General features: G+C 43.9%; 1 protein-coding gene across 1 annotated transcript; it reads left to right on the top strand.

Moving 5' to 3' along the window:
* The first annotated feature begins 8921 nt into the window (after nucleotides 1–8921).
* metrnla (meteorin like, glial cell differentiation regulator a) lies at nucleotides 8922–15291 on the top strand. The gene is made up of 4 exons (XM_086289407.1): nucleotides 8922–9266; nucleotides 10969–11357; nucleotides 14235–14294; nucleotides 14434–15291. The coding sequence occupies exons 1-4, from the start codon at nucleotides 9169–9171 to the stop codon at nucleotides 14745–14747; spliced, it is 861 nt and encodes a 286-aa protein (XP_086145533.1). The 5' UTR covers nucleotides 8922–9168; the 3' UTR covers nucleotides 14748–15291.
* The last annotated feature ends 949 nt before the right edge of the window (nucleotides 15292–16240 follow it).

Raw genomic sequence — 16240 nt, 5'->3', positions numbered from 1 at the left:
GTATCTGTCCACCTTTTGCAGCTATAACTGCTTCAACTCTTCTGCGAAGGCTTTCAACAACGAGTGTGTTTATGGGACTTTTTGAACATTCTTCCAGAAGCACATTTGTGAGGTCAGACGCTGATATTAGACAAGAAGGCCCGGCACACAGTCTCTGCTCTAATTCATCTCAAAGGTGTTTTATCAGGTGGAGGTCAGGACATTGTGCAAGCCAGTCAAGTTCACACCAAACACGCTCATCTGTGTCCTTATGGGCCTTTTTTGTGCACTGGTGCGCTGTCATGTTGAAACAGAAAGAGGCCATCCCCAAACTGTTCCCACAAAGTTGGGAGCATGAAATTGTCCAAAATGTCTTGGCATGCTAAGAACTAAGGGGCCGTGCCCAACTCCTGAAAAACAACCCCACACCATAATCCCCCCCTTCACCAAACTTTACGCTTGGCACAGTCAGACAAGTACCGCTCTCCTGGCAACCACCAAACCCACACTCATCCATCGGATTGCCAGACAGAGAAGCATAAGTCGTTACTCCAGAGAACACATCTCCACTGCTCTAGAGTCCAGTGGCGGCATGTTTTACACCACTGCACTTGGTGATGCAAGGCTTGGATGCAGCTGCTCAGCCATGGGAACCCATTTCATGAAGCTCTCTATGGACTATTGTTGAGATAATCTAAAGGCCACATGAAGTTTGGAACGGACTGACTGAGCAGAAAGCTGGCGACCTCTGCGGACTTTGCACTATGCACAGAGGTCTACCATTTCATGGATGACTTGCTGACGTTCCCAAACACTTCCATTTTTACTTCCGCTTTTTTATAGTTCCACAAACAGTTGACTGTGGAATATTTAGTAGCGAGGAAATTTCACAACTGGACTTGTTGCTTAGGTGGCATCCCATCACGGCATCATTCTTGAATTCACTGAGGTCCTGAAAGTGAGCTCTGCGTGCGTATGTATTTGATTTTACACACCTGGGCCATGGAAGCGATTGAAAGACACAAATGCAACAAAAAGTTCTCATAGACTGTTACAAAAGATGGACATGTTGTCGGATCTAAAAAGTGAAGCTAAAGATTAAATGACCCAGTTCTTCACTTGATTTGTGACCTTTGGTAATACTTCCATGATGAGTTCATAGTCTCAGGTGCTACCATCAAATCTTACTGAATAAAACATGATATAATGCGTAAATTCTGAGATTGTGTGACCCTGTATGAGCATAAAGTATACCTCGGTTTTAATCAGACCTGTCCCTCACTCATCACATCCAGTTTCAGAACACCAAGATACTCATAAACTGTTGAACCTGAGGCTTAAAGATGGGACTTAACTAACCACCAACATACACAGTCTACCGTTTTAATACACTGTTAGTGAAATTAAGATTGATTACAGGTTATGAAGTGGACTACTCATGTGAACTTGCTGTAACACCCAACAAGGGAATCCAGCTTATGCTTTTGTATTTTACCCATGACAGGACGTCTTGATTGGCTGTTAGTCAATATGTATTCTACACTCATCCGCTGATGATGACACATCTTCTGGTTATGCTAACCGGTCTTAGCATAACCGACCAGCAGCTACAGCTCTGGATAACGGGCGATCGTGGCTCAAGAGTTGGCAGTTCGTCTTTTAATCGGAAGGTTACCTGTTCGAGCCCCGTCTCGGACAGTCTCGGTCGTTGCGTCCTTGGGCAAGACACTTCACCTACCGCCTACTGGTGATGGCCAGAGGGGCCGACGGTGCGATATGGCAGCCTCGCTTCTGTCAGTCTGCCCCAGGGCAGCTGTGGCTACAACTGTAGCTTGCCTCTACCAGTGTGTGAGAGTGAATGAATAGTGGAATTGTAAAGTACTTTGAGGGTCTCAAAAAGCGCTATATAAATGCAACCCATTATTATTATTAGAACTTTCATGTTTATGTAGCCATCAAAGCCATTTTGACACAGTCACTCTTTATAGTAATTGAAGAAAGTACCTATAGCATTTAGTTTAGGCAAGGTTGCTGCTTGGATTGAACCTACAGGAGGCAGGATGCCCCCTTGCTTGCAGTGACTTTACCTAACATGTATCTGTACTGTTCTCACATAGGGGCAGTTGGACATTACACACACTCTGGACCAGGAGGCTGGCAGGTTAGAGCCCATTCAGTGTAGGGGTTTGTGTTCTCACGTGCACCTCTGTAGGGTGACATCTGGAGAAATTCAGGGCTGTGGCGCCTGTGTGTAAATGCTAAAGTAAATAAAGCTGTCAAATGCACGTGTAACAGTAAGAACTACATTATATGTCTCTAGTGTTAGGTCATTTGCAGTACTTTAGTAACTGTACCTAATCATTTTCATCACTGTAGCTGGCTTTCTTTTGTTTATACACGGCTTCAAAAAGTAAATCAGCAAGTGTGTGCATGGTTAAGTTGTCTTTGTTCACTTTTCACCCTAAACCACATGGCAAAAGCCAGGATGCATCTCCTCAAAGATCGCATTCTCTAAGTATAAAAAAGAAAGCCTAAACCAAAAACATAACTTCAACAACCATCAATCGACAATACCCAGGGAGTTTCACTAAACCGCATCTGCACTGTCAGATCGCTGCATCTCTGACTGCACAAAGCAGACGTGATGTTAAAATTCCAATAAAAAAAAATCTGTTTTGCTGTACTGGCCTTTATGAAATCAATATTACTCCAATCTTAGAATGTGCTGCAGAGACTCCAAGAGACTTAAGGATTAGGCGCTGCCCAGGAACGATGCCAGAGTATGCGGGTATAGACAGAAAGAGCCGATCTCCTTGTGTGAGCCAGAGAACTTAGGAATTACAAAAGAAGGCGATCTTGCTTCTTCCCTCCCACCCCCACAGTTCCTGAGTCTATCATGGCTGTCACCTAGCATCAGCGAGCCTAAAGGCTGAAGCTTTTTGTGCCCAGCATCCTGGACTGATCATGCAAATCGAAGAATGAGGAAGCTCTCATGCCACAGGGCCACGAAGAAGAAGGAGGGATGTGGGCCAGAGGAAGCCATGAGAATCCGATCACTGAGGCTAATCTGGTGAGCGGAAGTCGTCTTGCCTGTGATGGAGAAAAGGTGGTTTAAACATACACTTATACAGTGGATTCTGGGGTTTCATTGCCAAACTTGGCTGTAAAATGGCTGACTGCACACTTAGGACTCATCCATATTTGATTTCTGTGAAATCTGAAGAGAGAAGAGTTAAATTCCCCTTTGTCTGTGCTGCTACTTTTACAAGAATGTCCCCCGCAATCTTCTTATGCACCCTCAGTGCTGTGGTTGCTCAGGTCTCTCTGTGCTGCAGAGATTATAAAGGTGCTGACAGCTGAAAGTGATGAGAACAGCTTGGAGGCATCACTGGCTGATTTGCATGGACTTGACAATGTCACTGTGTTGAGCCTTTTCCCTGCTTTTCTCTTCCCTCTATTTCCCCCTCAAGCACATACACATGACCTATACATCATCATTGGGAGTGAATCAAAAGCATGGCTTTGTCTGCGCTGCCTTGCAAAACTTTTTTTGAATTTTGAGTGAGATGCTCCAGTTGCTGCATACTTCAAATATGTCACTACCCTCCCACACGCTCTCACACCGACTGGATTTTACCATCGACAGTTCAACCACTGACTAGTGCTGATGACATGTGGGAACTGCACTGTGGGGAAGAACAACATCATTGAAGGAAGTTATTAGGACTGACAAAATGATGTAAGGTGTTGGTAGAGAGACAAACACCATGTCAGTCCTCAGATATGACCGGTACTTCAAAATGACAGGGTTCCTGTTTACTGAGAGGAATGCGACAATCTGGAAGACAGCCAGAGAAGGATGATGACAGGCAGACGGCCTGTTGATGCTATCAGCGCCTTCCAATCTGCTTGCGCATACCACAAGATATCGGACATGGCTATGTGACTGCGGTTTACCGTGTGTCTGGCTAAGATAGTAGCCTCAATAAAACAGGTTGAGACTAGCTTGGAAAAAGAGCAACAGTGTGTTCATCAAACTGGTTTAACACTCAGGGGAAGTCTGTTGAAAATGAACTCCAGACAAACTTCAGATAAATAAACCCAGAGAGGAAAATGCCACAGACAACAATAGGTCTGTTTAGGAGGTTTTAGTTTTTGCAGCACAGTGAACAATAAGTTTATTCATCATCCTCCGTACTTACTAAAAAAATGGTTCTCTTAACAACTGTTAGAGAGTTAGTTTATTGCAGACAAGTCTGATTTCTTGCTTTACCAAAGTGAAACCATTAAAGACAAACTAAGAGTTGAATAGGACACACACACACACGCACATATATATAAATCACATCCTGTCAGCAGCCTAATCTACTTTATGACTGCTTTTTCACCTGGAGGCTACCTAAAGGAATAAGCCATGTTCAGCAAGAGTTTGGGACAACAGGCTTGACAAAAAAACCAAACCCTTCCCCCGCAAAACTCCCCCGACTAACTCCCGAAACTCCACTGATTCTCTAGCTCACTATCCCAGGCTATATAACACATATTTACCAAACTCACTTAATCCTTTAATTTACGATCCACTTCAGTGCCTCTCTGTTGAACATCAGGGCTTCTCTGCCAAGTTTCAGTCTAAAAAACAACGGTAAGAGCACACCGTATGATTAGCTTTTTTGTTTTTCAGACTCATGATTTGCCTCCCCCCAACACCACCAGCACTACTGAGACTTCTGACAGGTGGAGAGTGAGAGCTAAGCCTGCTTCCTTGATTCTGTGGCCGAAGAGAAAATAACAAACACTGGCAGCAAAAGAGCAAGCAACTGCAATAACAAGCTGAAGGCAATAATAGGATAAATCCCTTCTTTAACACTTAGTCAGTCTAACCTGACTGCCAGGTAGGTATGGCTGCAGTTTCATATAATTTTATTGTTTCAAACATGTGTAAATGCTCATACAAACGATGATGTAGTTTTGAAAGTGGCCTGTTATTGGTAAACTGGAACCAGCATGCACAATTACTCATTGACCACACTTGTTCAAAAATTTGTGGCGTGGAAATATGAGCCAATCACATGACAGGAACTCAGTGCATTTAAGCATGGTTATGATGAGGGACTGACGTTCAAACATCAGAATGGGGAAGGTAATTTAATTTGTTGGTGCCAGATGGACTGGCATTTCACAAACTGCTGATATTTTGTGACACAAGCATCTATAGGGTTTACGGAGCATACTCCAGAAAAGAGACACTATACAGTGAAGGGCAATTCTCTGGGTTAAAAATGCCCTGTTGATGACAGAGAGGAGAGCAATAACTCAAATAACCACTCGTAACAACCAAGGTGTCCAGAAGAGCATTTCTGAATGCAGAACACATTGATCCTCGAAGCAGACGGGCTACACCACACTGGGTGCTACTGCTGTCAGCTAAAAAACAGAACACTGAAGCCACAATTCACACAAGCTCGCCAAAGTTGGCTCAGGGAAGACTGGAACAACAGCGCCTGGTCTGATGAGTGTCGATTTCTGCTGCAACATTCAGAATTTGGCACAAACTACAAGAAAGGATAAATCAATCCTGCATTTATCAACGGTTAAGGGCCTGAGCATTGTTTAAACACCACAGACTACATGAGTATTGCTGCTGCTGATGTCCATCCCTATATGACCACAGTGTATACATCATCAGATGGCAGCTTCCAGCAGGATAACAAGCCATGTCACCAAGCTCGAATCATTTCAAACTTGTTTCTTTAGGATGACAATGACTCAAATGTCCTCCACAGTCAACATATGCCAATCTATAAGAGAGCACCTTTGGGATGTGGTAGAATCAAATCTGGGGCAACTGTGTGACGCTGTTATATCAAAATGGACCATCTGAGGAAAGTTTCCAGCAATTTGTTAAATCTGTGCTATCAAACCGGTACTAATGAATTGTGCCTAATAATGTGCAGCAATGTCATAATGTCTCACTTAAATAAAAAAGACAGATATGAGAGACAGGAGTCCAGTGATTAAAATCCCCATTTTTGGATCTCTGTCCTCCACAAACCTTACAACTACAGGACCACTGGGGGTCTGTTGCGAGCTAAACCTTAGCACTGATCTCTGCTGCACAAACAGTGGAAACCACATCACACATTCTCAAGAACCAGAGTTTAAACACAACACAAACGTAATGACTGTAATAACCACAACACTGCTCAACGGATAGATGTTACACTCACCACAGCAGAGCTCTTCCTTTCTCATTAAATGAAACATGTAGCACGTGATAACTCAGTGTGAGGGCATATACTTAAAAGACTAGTACAAATTAGGTTTAACGCACTAATTAAATTTAAGCAAGGTCATTATTTGTAATTACACTGTGTGTCTGTGATGTATCAGTGCAGGTGCTATTATGATTGAGCCTCAGATGTCTTGCCTGGGCACGTCTTGTGTTTCTGTTACCTCATTGAGAAGTGCAGTGGCAAAGATAACACAAAAAGCAGATCATACACACGCGCGCGCGCACACACACACACCAGCCAGGCTTCTCATCCTTACTACACAAGCAAAACAAAAAAAGTTGCACAATGCCTGGAACAAGGCTGTGGATTTGTGTTTTCCTTATTGTTACAGCAACTTTACACTCTCGTCCTATTAACCGCTCATCAGCACATCCTTCTGAGGTTTGCAGGGGATTCTGAGTTGCCCAAGCTAGGACATGCACCCTGCATGTCAGGTCAGAAACGCAGAGGTGTCAATCATCACCGCAACCACAACCAATTTAAAATCCCAAGAAAGCAGACAGGAAAAAAATAGCAGTTACAAACTGCGCTGGTTTTCCTTGTCAGACAGGTTTCTTTCCCATGCCAAATGGCTTCCAGATACAAAACAACTTTTTCATAAGAAGTCGTTGCGTAGGATCCATTACTAGAGCAATGAAAAGTTTATGTTTACTGATGCTGTAACCAACCCCGAAGATCGTAAAGTTCCTCTTGTTGTACTCGCAAACAGAGCTATGTGTAAACTATGATGTTACAAGTCACAAATCAACAGACAAAATAGATCTGAAGTCCCTGAGAGCTGTCTGGGGCCAGAGACTTTATATTAATGATGGCTGTAGCTACTGTCAGTACAAAGCACAAACTTCACACATTAGTGGGATTAAACACGCAGCAAGTCACATGATTTGTCAGATAATTTAAATAAAGATGTTTCAAAAGACAGCCCTGCAGCAGCAACTTCAGCTAATCCCCCTTAATTGAATAAATGGAAAAAGATTGATGAATGGATGTTTAAAAAGGCACCAAGAACACAAACATGGTGGTGAGGTCTTTGCCATGGTCTCCCCACTCTCCCCTTCCAGAATCCCTCTCATCTGAAAGAGGGGGAAAAGAAAACTATTACAGGATAAATTTAAATCGCAAAGCCCCTGTGACATTATTAACAGACATAATGGATAATACCATCATTACTTCCCATAAAGAAACATGCAAATTTGTTTTTACTTGACCAGTACTTGACTTTGATTAATTAACTCCTTCATGTGGCCAGTACTTGCAGATGTCTGCAGAGCTCCAGTCAAACCATGAGACCACAGCTGATAGTCAGCCCTTTTTTAGCCCTCAGATCTCAGTATAATGTACAATTGATGGTTGCTATAAAAGTATATGGCAAAGCTAAAGGCAAGAATGCAACTGGCTAAACTTAATTTGACTTACAAAGAGGGACTATGGGGATTTTTTTTAAACCATTATAATACTAGAGTTTCACCAGCATGCCAGTATTGCCAACATACCACTTTTAGGTAATTGAGTCTACGCACCTTTCCTTTGAAAGGACACTGCCAGGAATACCTGCCACTTTACTTCCTTACCTCTTTACCCTCATTGCACTAAGATCTCATTATTTGACAGGGATCTTTGCGGCTCCAGCATCGGGAAACAATAGTATTTCTGTTCATAGAGACAGACACCCACAGAACTATAAAACACTTTATATGAGGGATATAAAAGACCTCTTATAGACTGATTTCTTACAAAAATAAATAAAGTTTATTCTGTTGAAATATTCAACGAATGTCAAAGTGTTGCAACTGCGGAGCTGCTGTGGTTTCTACACAAGTTTTATGCAACTTTCAAGTGCTGTCGGAACTTTTACATGAGTCGAGCAACTAACCAGAAAACAGTCACAGAAAATAACAGGGATATTGGGGATTGTTTGACATGATTATATTAACCAGTTTTAAGCAAGTTACCTTAACTCCAATCAGCAATCATATCAAGAATTCGATATTAGCCATATACTTATTCTTTAAAACATTCTGGTGTTTTCAGTCACAGAATAGGATTGTCTCCCCTCGGAGAAAATGATCTGTGTTTAGACAACTGACTACAACCCAACCTGTTAAAAAAAATCTCCTGGTGATGTAATTAACTTCTATTAATCTAAATGTGGCATAGCTATTTTTTTTCAGCTGCTTCCTTGAGGGGTCACCACAACAAATCGTCTGCCCCCATCTCGCCCTTTCTTAGCATTCTCCTCTCTCATAACAATCCTCTGCATATCCTCCTTCACTACATCCACGAACCTCCTATGACCATGTCCAAACTATCCCAGATCCACATCCAACTTGGCCTCCTGACTTCTTGTAAGTGCCACCGTCTCCAAACCACACATGACAGCAGGTCTCCTCTCCACTCTTGCTGCTATGCTTCTGTCACAAATAACCCCTCTTCAGCTATGCCAGCTGAAGATCAATCATTTGATATACCATATATCATTAATTATGGCGCATTTACAACAGATAACGTTCTAAAATTCAACCAACTTTAATATTTGGAAGGACACAAACCCGCAAAATTTCGAACTTCTAAAATCGGAGTCTGAGATGAGGCCCCTGAACGCAGCATACACAGAGCGCTCGGGTGTGACGTATCAGGGCTGCTGAGGCAGACTCGGAGCTGAACTCACTCCACATTTAACGGAGGGCTGTCAGCGCTGCGCGGAGCTACTGAGTGAGTGTGTGTGTTTGATGGGGAAAGCGCTTTTAATCCCCTGAACTTTTCGAGAATAAAAGAAGAAACCCCGGGGAGCGCACGGAGCGGACCGTGGCACATGGAAACGCTATGCAGCTGGAGAGACGGCGGTGGACTTTATCGTAGTTTCACTCAAGAGGAGGCTAAGTGAGGCGAGATAAACATGCTCACCCCGATGCTGGCCTCCTTGCTGCCGCTTTTCCTTCTCTTTAGGATTTCTTTCTGCCAATACTCAAGCGACCAGTGCAGCTGGAAGGGCAGGTGAGGTCTACAGACTCCCCCCCCCCCCCCTTTTAACTGAATGTATTTTGAACGTCAAACTAAACTGCTAAATAAGAAAAAGCGAGGATGTGAGCAAACATGAAAGCTGCTGGTGGCGACCTGAAATGACTGTGACTGAAACTCAAGTCGCCGCGGTGATGTGGGAAGCAGGCGGCAGGGTTAGACGATAAATTAAAACAAAGCTAGCCCCTATGGTGGCTGTAGGAAACAAAAGATTTGTGTAGTTTGTGATATAAGTTAAGAAACTACCGTAATTTTTTGTGTGTGAAAAATGTAGTAATGTCAGAGACACGTGTGTTTGGGGTTGTTTTGGACGTATGAATGACACGATGGTTCAACCAAAGATTTTAATAACATGATGGGAGGACGTTGGAATACGAAAATAACATGTTTATGACATCCCACACACAAATCGCCTTTTTATTTTATTTATCTTTTTTACTTATGTTTTATTCCCCCCCTCCCTTCCCCTAAAGAAAGTGTGTGTGTGTGTGTGTGTGTGGGACATATGCACACACTCATAGGCTCAAAGTATTAAAGGTAGCCACACAGAGATGTATGATTGATAAACGTCAGGAAATGAAGCATTCACTGGAAAGTTTCACCTCCCATCAAACATCTGCTGAAATCTGTTTTGCAGTTCAGAACTGCGCCTTAAATAAGTGTGGGTTTTTTTTGTTTTTTTTTGTTTTTTTTTTTCATCATCCTGCAGTCAGGAGGGGCTGCCCATACTTTTGAGCTTTCCACCAATAATCTGTTGTTCATTAGGCAGACTCTTGACTAATCTCCTTTAATTGCCTGCAGAAGTGATGAAGTTAGAAAGGACTTAATTAGAGGCATGCTGAGGAGAGCCTGGTTATGGGGCTGCAGAGGCATATGCTCAGCATGTGCTGCGGGTTCCTTTTGAGATCTATGGCAAATTTTGAATTTCAGCATCTCATTTTCAGGAAACTGGGCGTTTCTCCTCCGGAGTCAAACCGCTAGCTTGGCATGTGTATGCTGGTAGACTGCTGATGGCTTCCTGCCTCAGGCTTTGCCACAGAATGACTGACAGAGCCGGAGTTTTCAAATCCCGACCAGGCATTAAGTTCTGGAGGGAGTCATTTGGTCATGCTGGCGCCAGAGGCCGAAGTGCTGCCCGGACAAGTCTCTTCCAGTCTCTTTGGTTGCTTGAAAGCAAGGGGAGGTTCGGTGCGTGACCTGCATTTGCACTTGCATGCTGCAGTCCCAGCTACTGTTGCTGCTGTTGTCTGCCCAGAAGCCCCTGTGTCCCTCCATTCATCCATTTCTGCCTCCAAACCCTTCCCAAAGGCAGCTTGCCAGTGATGCGTTTTGCCAAAGCGCTGGGCGGAACAATGCGGTACGGGGAGTGTGTGTTGGGAGCTGAGGTCATTTTGGCTGCTCCGGCTCGTGACTGGTCATGCAGCCAGTCTTGCGCACGGCCTTAATAATGCTTCAGGAGGAATGTGGTTTAATGTCCTTTGGGTCTGCCAGAGGTCTTCAACTTGGTCAGTTAATTCAGGCTATAAATGCCCCCAAAATCATTTTTAGATTAGTGAATAAGTCTCTTTATTCTTTATTTGGGTAAAGGGGGGTTGAAAAAAATTAAAGCTTTCCAGAGAAATGCCACTTTTATTGCAGCTTGTTTCATATGTTGTGCCTTTTTCTTTTCTTTATCCAGCGGTCTGACCCATGAAGGCCACACCAGGGATGTGGAGCAGGTGTACCTACGTTGCTCCCAAGGCTCTCTGGAATGGCTTTATCCCACAGGGGCCATCATCGTCAACCTCCGACCCAACATGGTCTCTCCCGCCGCCGCTCGGCTCTCTGTCTGCATTAAACCCTCCGCCGAGTCCAGCGGCACCAACATCTACCTGGACCGCAACGGCAAGCTGAGGTTACTGCTGCCTGAGCAGGACCAGGCTCAGGGCAAGGTGCACTGCTTCGGCATTCAGGAAGGGGCCCTCTTTATTGAGGCTGTCCCCCACATGGACATCAGTCGGCGGATTACGGCGTTCCAGTACGAGCTGGTCAGTGACAGGCACAAGGCGGGGCCGCACTTGCTCGTTGGTAAGATGCATCTTTGACATCTTTAGTGATACCCCTGAAAACTGCTGCTTCTTTGATCTGTGTAGCTCCTATAAAGGCCTTACTTTAGATTCCCTCTAGAACTGAGTGCCTTTGTGCTCTGCCCCTGTGGTGCACACCGAGCACTAAATGCAGCCATCTACTGGTGGAAACTTTTATTAGGTTGGACTCTAATAGTAGGAAACTTAACATTTGCTCCAGCACACTGCAAATACTACATCCAAAGACTTTTTTTTTTCTAGTAGCATTGTGTTTACATTAAGGATTTTTTTGGGGGGTGGGGGTTCTTGTCAAACTCATATTTTCACCGTGAGGATTAAAAGGTCAAAATCGGCTTTTAAACTTTAGTTTTTCGGGATAAAACGTTCACCTCTCAGCTCATTTTACAAACATTCTGACTGGATTTGACTTGAACGTTGCACTGTAAGCTTCTATTGTTTTCTTTTTTCTTCTTTTTTGCCTGGCTTGTGTGTGGAGGGTCACAGTCAAACAGAGGGCCTCCAATGGAAAAACAGCCGTGTATTTTCACGCTGCGTACCTGCCAAACCTGCACATTTTCAAGCTGTGCAGCTATGTTTTTTTTCCCTTCTCTTCCACCTAAAGCAAAATATGAGCAGTATCAGGCCCACATTTGTTTTTACGGCTCTCTTGGTTCACATATTCACATCCTGCGTCATTATCTGGCACAGCAGACAGAAACAGACAGAGAGAGGGTTAAACGTAGAGTAGGAGTTGTTTTGACCGCATTAGCTCGCTCGGCTCAGCTCTGTAGTATAATCTGCTGCTGTAATGTGGCCTGAGATAGCACTGGGATGATTCACAAAGACATTGGTCTCGTGTCATCTGAAGCCTGGAGTCACAGATTGATTGCTGCTGCTCCTCCTTCTTTTTCATGTTTCTTCCTTTCCTCTTCTCTCTGACCTACTGTGCTGGGATTGAGTTGCTCACCATCAAATTGGAATGTATCTCCAACCAGATGTTGGGAGGAACTTCTAGGACCATATAGGCTTGTATTTCCCTTGCTGTCACTCCCTTAACCTCCCTTTCAGCTCGCTTGACTTATTCTCCCTTTTCCTGTCCTCAGTCTCACTATTTCCTACTTCTTAATTTTCTTTCTTGCCTATTTATCATTCTCGTATTTTTCCTTTTCGTCCCCCCCCCCCCCCCCCCCCCCCCCTTTCCTAGTTGTTTGAAGTGGGTTTCGTCTCTGCTGAGCGGTATTAGCAAGTTGTGCTCCATTACAGTGGAATGCATCTGGTCCCAGATGTTTCAGGGACACTCTAATGTGCCCCTCCACTCCCTCCTTTGCCACTCCTCCCATCCCTCATCCCTCTGTGCTCCTGTGAAGTGGTTCTGATCAGAGTGGCGCTGCATGTGCAGAGGGCCAGAAAGAGATGCTGACTCGGTTCTCAGCCCATTCCTGCGGTTCTATTTCATGTTTGACTTCCTTGGAGAAAAACATTAAAAAAAAACCAACCTCTGCTCTGGGTGAGGTTGGCCTCTCTGAAGTCTTGGCTCTCCAGCTGCTACTAAGCCATCCAAGCTTGTGGCTGTTTGACCCTTGAGCCCTCTTTAGTGATGTCGCAGTGCCTTGTGTTGCTACACTAGCTGACCTCAAAGATCCCTCACCTCTGTACACCCATCATCAGACAATCCAGCTAAAAGCTAAAAATAAGGTTAAGCTGCGCTCCTAAATATGACCAAGGGTGAACATCACCGCTTTGGCAAGAAGTCTTATTAGATGTATTGCACACACCAAATTAATATTTATGCTCAGTTTTATGACTGGTTGTGCAAATTAGGGTGCTTTCCAGTGCACCGGGCCCACCTGAGTTAACATTTTTTAAACATTCTTCCACTTATTTTGTGGTCAGACGACTGCTCCTTCCTCACCCTCAACCCACTGCTGACTAGACAGTCCTCTTTTTGCTCCCACTCCTCCTCCTACCCCCACCTGCTTCAGAGTACTACTAAGGAAAACCAAAGCAGGTCTAGGGGTTAATAAAGGCATTCTGGTTAGGACAGCCACAGGACCACCTGAGTCAACTAATCACGGAGTTGACTGCTCTCATTAAGGGCCCTTTCTACTGCTATAAAACAGTCTGGACGAGGGGGCAGGCTGAGTTGCTGCTATGCAGACCCCAATCAAAGGTGAAATGGTGCCTGGAGCAGACGTTTAAATAATTGATGTGGGCTATTGTATTTAATTCACATTTTCTTTTTGGAAACTAAATTACCTGCACTTTAATTGCCCTGTGCCTGTGTAATGCAAGATGTGCACGAAACCGGCAAAATCTATCCTCTGTTTGCTTCTTCTGAATGTGGGCCCCCCTTGATGTTATAGTTGCAGTCTAAGTAGGCCTGCTGGAGTGCTGTGAGAGCTCAGGTCAGATGTAACCTCTACTAGTTTTGCTGTTCTTATACCCGTCATCTGGTCCTTGTTTGTCATGGGGTGTCAAGGGGTTCCTGTTTTGGCAAGGGAAGCTGACTGAACAGCTCCCAGGAGCATTAGACATGCATACACACACACACACACACACACACACACACACACACTCTTAGCTTTTTGAGTTGTGCTTACTATCAGCAGCGTGCCTCTGTCTGGTGTATAACTCTGAGCTCAGCTGAATCCTGGTCTCTCATTTCTAAATAAATATTCATTTGTCAGGATGGAAATGACTGTGACCCTAATTGTCTGTATGTGAGGAACACTTACTCAAACACAGCCACAGATGTGTGTTTACTGGAAGTCTGTGGGCCTGTTAACACGATTTTTATCACGCCACATGCATTTTTTAATTTTATTTGCACACCATTTTTCTCTGAACTCATCCACCCTCTTTCTTTATTTCCACATAGCGTCCTGTCAGCCCTGCAGTGACACTGAAGTGCTTCTAGCTGTCTGCACAAGTGACTTTGGTAAGTGCTGTTTTGAAGAATTATAGGCTTCCTGCTTCCTGCTGCTGCATGGTTGGCGTCGATGTCCAATACAAACACACAGTTTGAAATATTGCTGTTACCAGTCTCTAAATCCCATCTTCCTGCTTGGTTTTTCCAGTGGCACGAGGCAGCATTAGGAAGGTGGATCAGGAGGAGGAGCACTCATCTGTCACTGTGGAGATCAGTCGCCTTTACAGACAGAAAACCCAGGTCTTTGTATCTGGGGGTGTCAGGGTACGGAGCTGGACTGGCCGTATCAAAATGCCCCTTCAGTGTGGGGTGAGGTCCGGTGAGGGGGAGTTTTTGTTCACTGGGGCCGTGAGGTTTGGGGAAGCCTGGATGGGCTGCGCACCACGCTACAAAGACTTCCTGCGGTTGTATCATGAGGCACAGCAGCAGGGCACCAACCCCTGTCACGTGGACACTAACTGAGCAGGTCATCTGCCCACATTTGGAGATGGAACAAGCCCTCAGTAACTGAGGAGACTGGCCCAGTGGCCCAGAGCCCCTCTCCTCTCCTGCTGCGCCGTGACTCTTTGGAGACAATGGCTGGAGCTGCTGGATGTTGCCAAGCAGCGTGCTAGCCGAATGCCGGTGATGCAACGTGGAATGTGTTCAGACCGCCTTTCTCACGCACGAGGAATCGCAAACTTTTAAATGTAGCAGACCCCATTTGGTTTTTATGTGTATAAAATGTGAATGAATATTGTACATTTTGAAGCTCTGTGTGCTTTGTTCAAAATCAAAACAAAAACAAAAAAAACGTGATGTACAGTTCTGAATTTATTTCCTATGACAGATGTATAAAATGAAAGACTCTTATTTTGTTTAAAAACGTATTGCAGTTTAAAACCTGAGTTATTTTTTTTCAGGTTGTACAATTGTTTAAAAAAAAAAAGAAACCAAAAAGTTTTTTTTGTTTTGTTTTTTTTGTTTTTTTGTCACTGAGAAGAATAAAAACTTTTATTCCCATGTGCATGCTTACATGTGTGATGTTTGCATACTCTTCATGTATATATATGTGTGTGTGTGTGTGTGTGTGTGTGTGTGTGGTGGCAGATTTTAGACAAAAGTATTAGTAATCGGAAGATAATTATTTAACTGCTTTGACTTTGACTAACTTGAGCTTTTATTTCTAATTTTATATTTTAGATAAAACTATGGTGGCCTGTAGGTACAAATACAAAACACAAAGGAATGAAAAGCAAAGCAACATTTGAGAAAACAAAAAAGTAAAGACCTCTTTTATTTAAGAAGTGTATCAATATCTAATCTTTAAAAAAATGTTATAAACCAAATTATTAGAAAATAATACTCATTGATAATATTCAATCATTTTGGCCATAATGAACCTAATTTAGGGACACAATAGTGCTCTAAGCCTAAATGCTGCAATTTTAAAGAAACCTGGTGGGTCAAAGTAGCTCAAACAATATTCACAAAGCTGTTAAAGAGTTTCATTTTCACCTGATTCTCCATTGGAATGAAAACGCAGTCATACGATGTGCATTAGCTTCTTCACCTCAGCTTTGAGCTGAGACTCTCTGCCAAGGGTACAGAGAGATTGATATCAGAGAGTTGGGGTGGATTCCTCTGCACTGGTTCCTGTGGTGATGGGGTGGCTGTGTTTCAAGGTCGATGTGAAAGGCCCCTTTGTTCCAGCGCAGCAGTCTAGTATGGGAGAGACGACTGAAGACAAACCTGAATACAACCCTGTGACGGGGCACGCAGCATAAAGTCGCGCTCTCCAACCACGCTAATTTTGAATGACGTGCACAACTCTGCTCAGGCACCACATTTAAATGAAAGCCTTTCATTTTCATCACCTCTAAATAAAACACAAAGAATCGGAATATTGGAACTTGTAGCTGTGCAGCACCAGCTGATGCAGCCTGTGAGCCAAGCCTGTTGAGATGACATCCAGT

The sequence above is a fragment of the Aulonocara sp. 'chitande type north' Nkhata Bay genome, linkage group LG4 (assembly GCF_057382095.1).
Source record: "Aulonocara sp. 'chitande type north' Nkhata Bay isolate Kocher_YH1m ecotype deep benthic linkage group LG4, A_spYH_male_GT1.1, whole genome shotgun sequence".
NCBI lineage: Eukaryota > Metazoa > Chordata > Actinopteri > Cichliformes > Cichlidae > Aulonocara > Aulonocara sp. 'chitande type north' Nkhata Bay.
The sequence above is the reverse complement of the archived record's forward strand: the minus strand, read 5'-3'. Positions and strand labels throughout refer to the sequence as shown.